The sequence below is a fragment of the Clytia hemisphaerica genome, unplaced genomic scaffold (assembly GCF_902728285.1).
Source record: "Clytia hemisphaerica strain Z4C2 unplaced genomic scaffold, Clytia hemisphaerica genome assembly, whole genome shotgun sequence".
NCBI classification, from domain to species: Eukaryota; Metazoa; Cnidaria; class Hydrozoa; order Leptothecata; family Clytiidae; genus Clytia; species Clytia hemisphaerica.
The window spans coordinates 455711-467982 of NW_027103587.1; the positions used below are offsets into that span (position 1 = coordinate 455711).

Here is a 12272-nt window from a genome sequence, read left to right on the forward strand (position 1 = left end):
CTTAGATCAATTTGTATCAAATTTATTTTTCAGTTTGAACATACATTCAATCAATTCATAACGTTACGAACACCTGTGTCCGATAATTCCACATTCAAACAGCACAAATATCAATTGTCGCCGACACTCAACAAACTGTCGTCCGACATTTAACCAATCGTAGCTGACGCTCAATAAACCGTCGCACACAGACTCAAGCTGACGTTCACGTCATCTAATCAATTTGACACACCCATAAATCAAATCAATGAGAAGGAGTAATCGTTTGAAGACAAAAGACCAAATCAATTATAAGACCTTTTGTAAAATCGTGAAAGTACAACCTCCTACATCAGAAGTAGCTATCCCACACGCAATGGCTGCTGAAATTGCATCGTTAGCCACCGATTACAAGATCGTTCAGGCTGAGCTTGCAGACTTCATAGATGAGCACCAAGTTGATCCATCAGCAAGCATCAAATCCCTGGATAAAGATTTCACATCATTAGAGAAATTAAGGAACACCCTTCGAGATTTATTCATTCGTCTTGAAGAGTTGTCCCCGATCGAAGAAGAATTCCGAAATGATTTTCTTCAAATGAAACAAGGTGCCAAACTTCTACTAGCTGAAATCATCAAGACGTTGAAAGCAAAAAGGGAGAAGGTAACGAATCAGGACACTCGTTTGATCAAAGACATCAGCTCAAGCATAACCTCCCTCAAATCATCACTGGAGAATGAACTCTCAGACAAACTTCCAGAGCTAAGTGACGCAGACATCACAAAACGCAGTACCAATATCCCTCACCTCGAAAGACGTCTCACAGACCTTGACACCAAAATCACTCTACTTGTTCAATATGGTGGTCAGGACCAAAGAGGAGGGTATGAAACTTTTCTTCAGAAATTCCAACTCTACAAAACTAAACTAGACTCTGAACTTGAGAAAAGGGAAGTTGATAAACACAAAATGATGCTTGACAGTAGTTTAACGATCGAACTTAAGAAATTTGGGGGATACGACTCAACTTATGACATCTTCACCTTCAAAGAGAAATTTGAGAAATTCCATCTTCGAAATACTCCTAAACACTTGTTACCAGACTTGTTAAAAATGAATTATCTTGAACATACTGCATTGTTGTTAGTCAAGGATTCAAATGATATTGACGAGATATGGAAGAGGCTTAAGAAATCATTTGGTGACCCACAAGTGATGCTTGACAAGAAGCTCCAACAATTCGACAAACTTAACCTCACGCTCAAATCCAAAAACCTTGAGAAGACAATCGAATCACTTGGTGAACTCATCAGCCTCATCAAAGACACCATGAAACTCGCCAAACTACACAATGTTGAAGGAAGATTGTACTACAGCAACAGTCTCGAGAAGTTATGCAAGGTGATCGGTGAACACAGACAAAATCGTTGGTTATCAATCACTTGTGAAGAAGACCTGGAAGGAGAAGATCTCTGGGGAAAATTCACCAGTTTCCTGGAGAAGGAGATTCGTATCACCCAAGGAAAAGTGTTGATCAAGAATCGAACTGACGATCAAAAGAACGACCAACCCAAGAATGATCCACCTAAAAATCGTCAAAGTGGACACCACTCAGGAGGAGGGGTAAGAGATCCAAATTTATGTTATATCTGTGGTGCCACCGACCACGTCGTTACAAGTGGCCCAGGAGGTTCTAGACTCATCCAGTACTTCGTTTGTGAAAAATTTGTCAATCTCACCCCCCGTGAAAGATTCAACGAGTTAAAGGCTAAAGGACTTTGCTACCAATGTTTGTTCCCTGGAGCGTCTTTGTCCCATCCCAAGCATAAGGAAGGTCGTTGTCAACGAAATTTTACATGTCAAAATCCAGTTCACAACAATAGCAGGTACCCAACCAGAAAGCACGTACTCGTATGTGAGGATCACAAGCATGAAAACGACCAACTTCTCACTCAATACAAGGATATGCTCTTGAGAAAACGAGAACAGCTTCCACCATTCGTCAAAGACATGGGACTTCACTTCAATCGACAAGAAGGCCATCATTCGTCCACCAACAATGACAATGCCATCTATCAACTTCAAACGATCACAATCAACAACCAACAATTCCTGCTCTTCTACGATTCAGGATGTAGTGACTTCGTCTCAAAATTCAACGCCATCCAACGACTACCCCCAAGCAACTGTACACAAGAATACGCTGGTCCAATTCAACTTGGTGGAATCGGTGACAGCACTACTGAATCTCCTCATGGTATGTATACCGTATCCATCCCAACGTTCGACAACCAAACCGTTGCATCATTCACTGGCGTCTGCTTGGAACGACTAACAGCTACCTTCCCAACTCATCAATTGGAAGAAGTCGAAAAAGATATCCAAGACGAATTTAGAAAAACCAACCAAGACGCCAGCTTACTACCAAAACTTCCAAGATCCATTGGAGGTGATGTCGATTTTATCATCGGAATCAAGTATCTACGTTACCACCCAGAGATAATCTTCCAACTTCCATCAGGTTTAACAATCTATCGTTCATTCTTCAAAAACAGTGATGGATCTCGTGGTGTAATCGGTGGTCCACATCGTGTCTTCAATCAAATTGCTGCCCACGTTGGTATCACAAATCGAACAAGCTTCATCTCCAGTCAGCTCAGAGCGTATCAAGCTGGCTATCGAATCAACCCAGATGTATCATTATTCGGCTTTAAAGACTCGGTGATAGACACCTACCACGTCCACAATGATCAAATCTTCGTCTCCAAGGCAGAGAAGAGATTCCACGAGGTCGAATCTGCCGGTTCCGAAGTGAGTTATCGTTGCATCAAATGTCGATCGTGCAAAGATTGCAAAAATCATGAAACCATCGAATCCATAAGCATCCAAGAGGAAGTCGAACAAAGTCTTATCGATCAATCCGTCACAGTCGACTTCGAAAAGCATCAGACCATCGCATCTCTTCCTTTGTTACACGACCCGACAGTCAAACTCAATCCCAATCGATGGAAAGCACTCAAAGTCTACGAGCAACAAGTGAAGAAGTTGTCAAAATTTCCAATCGACAAGAATGACGTCATCGCCTCCGAGCAAAAGCTCCACGACTTAGGACATGTCGATTTTGTCAAAAATCTATCTAACGAACAACAAATCAAATTATGTAACAACCAAGTCCAGAACTTCATTCCATGGAGGGCAGTTTGGAAGACCAATTCCATCTCAACACCCTGTCGAGTAGTGTTTGACGCCTCCCAGCCTACTAGCAGTGGATATAGCCTCAACAACATCTGTGCCAAGGGTCGCAACAACATGAATAAGATGATCGAAATCCTCATCCGTTGGAGTATCAGACGCATTGGTTATCATACAGATGTAAGTAAAATGTATAATACGGTTAAATTGAACGAAGACCATTGGTGCCTCCAGAGGTATTTGTGGTCAACCGATCTCAATCCAAACCAACCACCTCAAGAGAAGATCATCAAAACCTTGATCTATGGGGTAAAGTCAAGTGGAAACCAGGCTGAACTTGCCCTACGAAAGACAGCTGACCACTCAAAGGACAAGTACCCTCGCGTCAACGGAGTTGTCAACAAGGACGTTTACGTCGACGACTGCATTTCAGGTGGTGAAGATTCATTACATGAAGCCATGGAAACCGCCGACAGCTTAGAAATCGTCGTCAACAAAGGTGGGTTTCGACTCAAAGGATTTACCTTCAGTGGCAGTGACCCACCTGAAGCTCTCTCACATGATGGCAAGTCTATTTCTGTTGGGGGAATGGTCTGGTACCCAAAGATCGACAAACTATCACTTGACATCTCCGAAATGAATTTTGCTCGAAAGCAAAGGGGGAAGAAACCGACAGAATCATCAGGTACAATTCCATCTCGACTCACAAGAAGACACTGCGTTTCCAAAGTATCTGAAATCTTCGACCCAACTGGAAAGATGACTCCAATCACTGCTGGTCTCAAACTCGATCTGCATGAACTAGTCAATCACAAACTTCAATGGGATGACGTCCTTCCAGACTCACTTCGCTCACTATGACATCCCACTTCGACATGATCCAAGAAATCAAGGACATCAAATTTCACCGCACAATCATTCCTGAAGATGCACTCAATCTCGACATCTCAACCCTCGACTTCGGTGATGCAAGCCCATCACTAGCTTGTGCTGCCATCTACACTCGTATTCAAAGGAGAAATGGTACGTATTCGTCACAACTTGTATTTGCACGATCAAAACTCGTTCCTCAACCATCAACACAACCTCGAGCAGAGATGTTTGCAGCATTGATAAACGTACACACTGGTGAAGTTGTCAAGAGAGCATTCCAACAACATCACAAGGGATGCTTGAAAATCACAGACAACACCATCGTGCTTCATTGGATATCAAACACTGAGCTTCAACTCAAGCAGTGGGTTCGAAACAGAGTAATCGAAGTCCATCGACTCACAAACATCGAAGACTGGCGATTCATCGACTCCAATCAAATGATGGCTGACTTAGCAACAAGGAGAGGTGTCCAGTTATCAGAGGTCCAGCCAAACTCAGAATGGTTCGTCGGCCAAGACTGGATGCACCAAGATGAATCCAAGTTTCCTGTTAAAAAGGTAAGCGAAATTATTCTTACCTCTAAAGATCTTCAAGAGTTTCACAAAGAAACACAGGCATTAAAGTCAATAGATTTAAAGGCACCTCTTGATGTTACATCCAACGTCAACTTTGTTGTTCCATCGGAAGTAAAAGCAAGATACACTTTCTCGGATTATTTAATTGATCCAAAAAAATTTCGATTCAAAACTGTTGTTAGAGTTTTAGCAATAGTTATCAAGAGCATCAGAAAGATGAGATGGATGAGAAAAAGACGAGATCAGCCACAGCAAAGTTCGATCAATCAAGCAATGGTCCATCCAAAGACGACATCAAGCAAGCGGAAGATTATTTCTTTCGCAAAGCAACGATGGAGGTCAAACATTTCAACAAGCCATCTGTCTACAACAAAATCAGCCAAGAAGTCAGTGGCATCCTTTACTACTCAGGACGGTTTCTACCAACAGAAGCCATCAACATCGTCACTCCAATGGCATCATCAATGCACGACTTGCAATCAACAAGCTTCTTCGTTCCACTCGTCGACAAACACTCGCCTTTAGCATACAGCATCATCAACGAGGTTCACTGTTATGACGAAACAGTGAAACACAGTGGTAACGAATCAATTCTACGTTTTGTCCTTAAGAGAGCTTACGTTCTTGAAGGACGTGAAATTGTCAAACGTATCAAACGAAACTGTACTCGATGTCGGTACATCGAGAAGAAGACTGTGAGCATTGAAATGGGCAAGCTCTCGTCTCCTCAATTAACAATTGCCCCTGCATTTTATTATATTCAGATTGATCTTGCAGGGCCTGTAAAGGCATACTGCAATCACCACAGACGATCAACAATCAAGCTTTGGTTGACGGTCTTCTGCTGCATGACCACTTCAGCTACATCAATCAAGATCATGGACGACTACAGCACTGTCGCCTTCATCCAAGCGTTCGTACGATTTGCATCTCACCATGGTTATCCTCAGAAGCTCTTCATCGACTCTGGTAGCCAACTCATCAAAGGATGTGAAGACGTCAAAATCGACTTCCACGACTTACGAGCCAGGCTTCATCGCAACTACTCCATTGAATTCGACATCAGTCCAGTTGGTGCACACAACTACCAAGGAAAGGTTGAACGCAAAATCAAGGAGATTTCAAGATCGATCGAGAGGACGATTTCTCAATCACGACTATCAATCCTTCAATGGGAAACGGTGGCATCAGAGATTTCGAACAGTCTCAATAACATGCCTCTCGCACTTGGTTCCATCACATCTGATTTCGAAAGCATGGACCTTATTACACCCAACAGACTTCTTCTTGGACGCAACAACGAGAGAGGTCCCATTGGTCCAGTCAACGTTCCATCAACATTCAACAAGATCATCCAAACGAATATCGACATCTTCAACACGTGGTTTGAAAATTGGTTGATCTCACATGTTCCAAAGCTTATTTCACAACCAAAGTGGTTTAAGAACGACAAGCACTTGAAAAAGGGTGACATTGTCCTTTTCCTTAAGAATGATTCTTCCATTGCCAAGACATATCATCTTGGAAGAATAAAAACTGTTCATGTTAGTAAAGATGGTAAAATTCGTAAAGTTGATGTTGAGTATGTCAATTCAAATGAAACTGCAAAACGTAAAACTACCAGATGTGTCAGAGATTTAGTTGTAATTCATCATGTTGATGAAATGGACGTTTTGCAAGAACTCAATAAAATGTTCAAGAACTGAACTGTATCTGGATGGACATTTCACTTTTCCACGTTGGGGGAATGTAGCACGAACGTGCAAAAGATATTATTTATTTATAAGAAAAGCAATAAAAAAAAAATTTATTATACGCATAGGTCATTATGACGTCATTTGTCAATTAGTTTTTTATATTTATCAATTAATGTCTCCCGTGAGCATTCGAGAGCTCGCATATCAGATCTCACTTTTCAGCTTTTTGCACTCTCATTCAATCACATATCATAAGGCGTGAGTGTGGTATGAAGAGATAAGAATGTTTTCAAGAGCTCAGTGAATAAACTTGAATCAAGTTTTCTACATTCATTTTGAACATTTACATTTACATTTACATTGAACCATTTGGAATTATTTTCACATATCAATTCACATTTGGCAGGCTGGTAAGCTAATATTTTCTAAACTTTATTTTATATCAAGGCTTTGTCAACTCAAATGTTCTAATTTGTAATTTATCAACTTAGATCAATTTGTATCAAATTTATTTTTCAGTTTGAACATACATTCAATCAATTCATAACGTTACGAGCACCTGTGTCCGATAATTCCACACCATTTATGGCATAAAAATGGCTCTTTTCAGCTGTTTTCTGGCTTATTCGCGAAATTAAATCCACGCGAAATATTTCAAAACTCTGACTCGCGAAATTAAATCCGAAAATTTCGCGATTTTTTTAGCTCGCGAAATTTAATCCGGTTTAAAGTATGCACCATTGCAACGTCTTTTAAGTTAAGTGAATTAGGATATCCGAAGAAATATTCAATAGGCCAGCAGTCGTATCAGATTGCTCTGAGGCAAAGTGTATACCAAGTATTCATGATATGCATCACTGCAATGTCTTCTAACATCACATCGCGAATCCAAAAGTTGATTGGTTGAATGTGACGTATTGACTGATTTCATGTCACTTACAACCAATCAACTTTTGGGTTTCTGGTGTGATGTCGAAGACATTACAATGATGCATATCATGAATATTATGTCACACTTTGCCTCAGAGCGGACTGGTTCGACGGCTGAATTAATGAACAATTCTTCAGATACCCTAATTCGCTTAACTTTGAAAGTAAGATAAAATCGGAACTTTTCATTTACTACGGGGCTACTTTCAAGTTGAGCGTCATTACCACGGTAATCCAGATCCCTGTCGATTAGCTCCCTAAGATTAATGTACGCAAACTGGCCATCTCTTTAATATTCGGCCACAATATGTGGAATTTAAAAATGGTAGCTCGTGCTGTGCGCTTTCACTTTCGATTTTATCTACAATCCTTTCCGATTCCGTACCTTATCGGGGAAAACTTCGTCGGGGAAAAGTGACGAAATTTTGGACAAGTGACGAATATTTTCCCCGACGAAAATTTTTCCCGGCCTTAATGCGTTTACCAACTACCAGCGAGTGACGAATTTTATAATAATAATAATAATACCCACTTTCAGTTTAAAGTATTAAAATTAATTATCAAACCTTTAGTTAACAATTTTGTTCGATTTTTCCTTATTGATGTATTACATTGTTTATAAGTTGTTTTTTTTCCATTGTTTTTCAGTTACAGTCACGCGTTTAATGGTCTATATCGTGTCGCAGTCGAAGGTATGCCTTTACAGTGTGTTCCAAAAAAACGGACAAATTTTTATATAAAGTTAAATCCTCAAAACTCATTATCTAAATTAGGATAAGGATGATTGAATAATATCCTCTGTTCAATCAGTAGAAATTCAATTCCCAAGATGATTGAATAAGTTTCTTAGATTGAAATATTAAGTTTGCAAATCATAAAATTACTTCTTCACATTAGTCATCGACTAAGTAAAATGGCGACAAGAACTTATTATCTGTGTATCTGTGCTGTTTTTATTGTCGAAGAGCTTTGCTGGGAAAACACATTTTTCGACCAACTTATTCTTTACAAGGACTAATTATCTGACTGTATCTCTGCTGTCTTTAATTAAAAACACTTTAATGACCGACTCGTTCTTTTTTCAGACGGTTTTCGAACATTGTTCGCTGGAGTGTCTATGACTGCTACCAGAGGTCTGTTGATTACTATTGGACAGGTATGCAAATAAATGGTTTACCCCTGAAAAGGGATATTATGTTATAGTCTAGTCTAAGTGATCTCTTATTCACAAAACTAGGACACACAGCTAATGGCAATATAGCGTTTTCGGCGCTTTAAAGATTTTTAATATTCACGGATTTTAAGTTTGCTTTGGAACGCTGCTTTCAGTCACAAATGATTTATCCTAGTGACTGAATCGAACTAGCTTAAATTTCTAGGCTAGTTATAGTCCTCCAGCTTAATGGACTTCAACTAATCTACAGGTTGTTACTTTATTCTTGTGTCGGCACCCTTAGTTATCTTAAATTTTAACAAATACTCTCCCTGTATTTTAATTTAATGCAATTTTATTATATTAACAGGTTGCAGTGTACGATCAAACCAAACAGATGCTTATTGGTACATGGTATGGTTTGTTTTCGTGCTTGTTATTTTATAGCTTTCTTTCTGGTTCTCATTTATGAAGACTTCAAGATTCTGAAAGTCGTTATTTTTAAGATTTGTTGTTTGCCATCACCTGACCGACCCTACTAAAAGCTTTTTTACTTGGAAATTTTTAAATGAACAAATCAAAGGAATTGAAATCGCCCCTACTTCAAACAAAACGTTGAGATGGACTGCGACAAACCAACTCAATTCAGAGATATTGTACCTTCTTGTTGAACGTATTTAGAGGCCTGGGTCTGAAATAGTGAAAAGTATTTTTTTTAAAGCACTCAAAGGTATTTCAAGTCTTCCACTTAACAAGACCAAGATAAATGAACAATTTTATTTTTCAGATATTTCAAAGACAACGTGGTGACACATTTGACGAGTAGTGTTTTCGCTGTAAGTTGTCCATTTATTCTGTTGCATTATGGGTTGACATGGCGCTTGGCGTTGAATATCTCTGTAATAATTCAAATGGATAGGAAAGTCTTTTTGTATTGTGTAGTAGAAATTTCCCAAAGATTCATGATATGTAATATTAGTTATTGGACAGTTGCAAGTACAATTTGAGAAATATTTTATGAGTTCCAAGTTTCCGTACAACATTACGGAACATCGGGAGACGAGCGAAATATTTCCATATTTTACGAGCGAATGCCTGATAACTGGTTTATCGGTGACCCAAAAAAAAACACTTTTCTGACTTTTTTGTGTTGGAAAAAAGCGTAGGGCACTTTTGTAGCAAAGTGACGTTAGATTGCTGCTACCACTACAACGCAACAACATCTTTTCGTCAATTTATATTTTGTACATGTAAAATACAAGATATATTGTACTCCTTTTAACCAATTAGATTGCAGATATTTTTTGGATCGCCGATAAAATGCAATAAGTGTTCAATGATCAAGCACACATATTTAGTTTTTAAGTATAAACAGGGTCGAGTGACGTCAGATACCTGAGTTGGTTAGGATTCTCGCAAAGATACTAACCAACCTTCCCTAAAAAATTATTCTGTTTAAACATGTTCTGTTTTATTTCTCCTTTCCATTAGGGTACAGTAGCGACGATAATGACGCAACCTTTTGACGTCATGAAAACGAGGCTGATGAATGCGAAACCTGGAGAATATAATGTAAGAAAAAAAGACTGCTGTTTTGAAGAGTTTGCCTTTGGAAGCTTAGAGTACCATTTTTTTCGTGACATGTTTCAGGGTTAAAAAATCGAAAATAAAAGATAAAGACATATTCCCTAAGCATATTTAATGCCAGCTGGGCAAAGTTTTAGTCATTTCCTAGAATCGAATTCTTAGACCTTGTTTAACAGTATCCAACGAAATTTGACAAAAAAAATCTTCCTCCATTTATAGGGTATTTTTGACTGTGCACGAGTACTAGCGAAGGATGGCATCTTCCAAGGATTTTATAGAGTGAGTAATTTTTAATAGCAATTGAGCAGATTAGTGTTGATCAAGCTTTTCTAACTCCACTTAGGATAAAAGGGTGCAGGATATGGGTATAATCGATTTGGAAGTGCTCTAACTTAGGTTCGAAGGGTAGAGTTTTAACTCTGAGTTTTAACATGAGACTCGCCCGAACTTTAAAACGAGAAATTAACCAAAATTCTCCTCTCATTACAAACTGTGGTTTCATGAAATATAACATCTAAAACATAAATACTTCGTCTCAAACCAATTGTCTTCACATCACAACACCCTTTCACGTTCATTTCGTTTTGCTTACTATATTTTCATATCTTTTTAGGGATTTGTTCCAGCCTGGATTCGTCTCGGACCTCACACTATTCTTACGTGGCTCATTCTGGAACAATTGAGAAGAGCTTTTCCGTACAAAGAATAAAGTCAATGACTGTTTAATAAAACAAGGAACAATTACTTTTTAAAAACAAACATTTTTAAAAATTTTGTACAGTCTTCAACTTTTCTTTTTCATAAATAAGTTTTAAAATATTAAGTTTTTAGCGTTCATTACACTAACTTCTTGCACCAACTTTTTAAATGGAATATCTAGAACCATTAATAAACCTCTCGAGCCTTCGAATTTTCAATCCACTTATCAATAGATACCTCTAATTCTTAATGGTTTTTTTTTCAATGGATTTAAAAAAACTTTTTTTATAACTTTGCAGAATTTTTATTATTAGATTTTTAAAAATTATATAAACCTCAAAATGTAGAAAAATATTTGCTATAGAAAACTTTTATAGTCAATAATCGATTTTAGAATATCTATAACAAAGAAAATATTTCAATGAAAAATCCCTAAAGATGTGCTTATCTCGACAATCCGATTTCACAATATAAGTTTATACTTGTACAATGTGTACCAAAAAAGCGGATAAATTTTCAAAATCATCAAAACTCATTATTCAAACTGGGCTTAGAATAGGTAATTGAAATAAGATTAAAATTCCTTATTCAATCAATAAATATTCAATTCCCAAGATAATTGAATAGGTTTTTGAGATTGAAATATTAAGCATAAAAGTCACCGAATTTGGCATAAATTATAAGGATGTTACCTTTTATGTACAAATTTGTCCGCTTTTTTTTGGGACACACTGTATATGAACAAGTCTGAAGTAATTAATTTCAACTATTCCTACCTGATACATTAAAATTAATTTTAATGTCCATATAGTAAGTACGCAAAATTTTATCAGTATTTTTGACAACCCTTCCCTTTTGTAGGCAGAGAACACTTGATGACGTCATTCACAACCAATTTTTGCTAACCCCCTTTCACTGCGTACGAACTATATGGATGACTCCTTGGGTGTACGAATCTCTGAAGTAGTGTTAACGTATTTTGTTTGTAGAAGAAAATCAATAACATGAGTCGCTTTGCCCTCTTCTTTTCCTTCGTAAAAATCCGTTATCTCCAGTTTGCTTGGTCCAGTCGAAATGCTAAACGAGAAGAAACAGCATGTAAGTATAATTATAAGTATCTTGCATCTTTTACAAGCTCAAACTTAGAATCAGAATTCTTTTTCATGATAGACTAGCTTTACACTTAATCATTTTGCCTTTCTCGCTCCTTTTTTCTTACAGGGCGCAAACAACATACCTCACGGTTGTATTTTCGGATCAGGTGACGTTAGCGTGGTCGGTGTCGTTTAAGTGAACTAGTATATTTTACAAGTTCACTTAAGCGACACCACCCAAAATGATAGTACCGAACTGACGATGGCACATTTCAGAAAGTGGGCCACCGTCTAAGATATAATTTACTGACCAGCCAGAATTCACTAGTTCACTTAAGCGACACCAACTAGTTCACTTAAGCGACACCCGCTAGTTCACTTAAGCTACACCCACTAGTTCACTTAAGCGACACCGCAAATTTTTTTTCCGTAGACGGGCGGAAATATCTTTAATGGTCGGAAATATCATAGCGCAATGGTCGGAAATAT

The 12272-nt window shown here is 38.2% G+C and overlaps 1 protein-coding gene and 2 long non-coding RNA genes across 3 annotated transcripts in view; 2 read left to right on the plus strand and 1 right to left on the minus strand.

The window, feature by feature from the left end:
• The first annotated feature begins 4029 nt into the window (after positions 1–4029).
• On the plus strand, positions 4030–6329 carry LOC136801472 (uncharacterized). Its single transcript, XM_067058116.1, has 2 exons — positions 4030–4605; positions 4806–6329. Exons 1-2 carry the CDS (start codon positions 4030–4032, stop codon positions 6327–6329), a joined length of 2100 nt encoding a protein of 699 aa, XP_066914217.1.
• A 1561-nt stretch (positions 6330–7890) lies between these two features.
• On the plus strand, positions 7891–11128 carry LOC136801400 (uncharacterized). Its single transcript, XR_010845851.1, has 7 exons — positions 7891–7942; positions 8336–8406; positions 8774–8817; positions 9191–9239; positions 9895–9975; positions 10210–10269; positions 10604–11128. It is a non-coding gene; the product is annotated as an uncharacterized lncRNA (long non-coding RNA).
• LOC136801401 (uncharacterized) overlaps positions 11052–12272 on the minus strand; it is a 33326-nt gene continuing 32105 nt past the window's right edge. Inside the window, exon 3 of the long non-coding RNA XR_010845852.1 lies at positions 11052–11766. This is a non-coding gene — a long non-coding RNA (uncharacterized lncRNA). The remainder of the gene's footprint in view (positions 11767–12272) is intronic.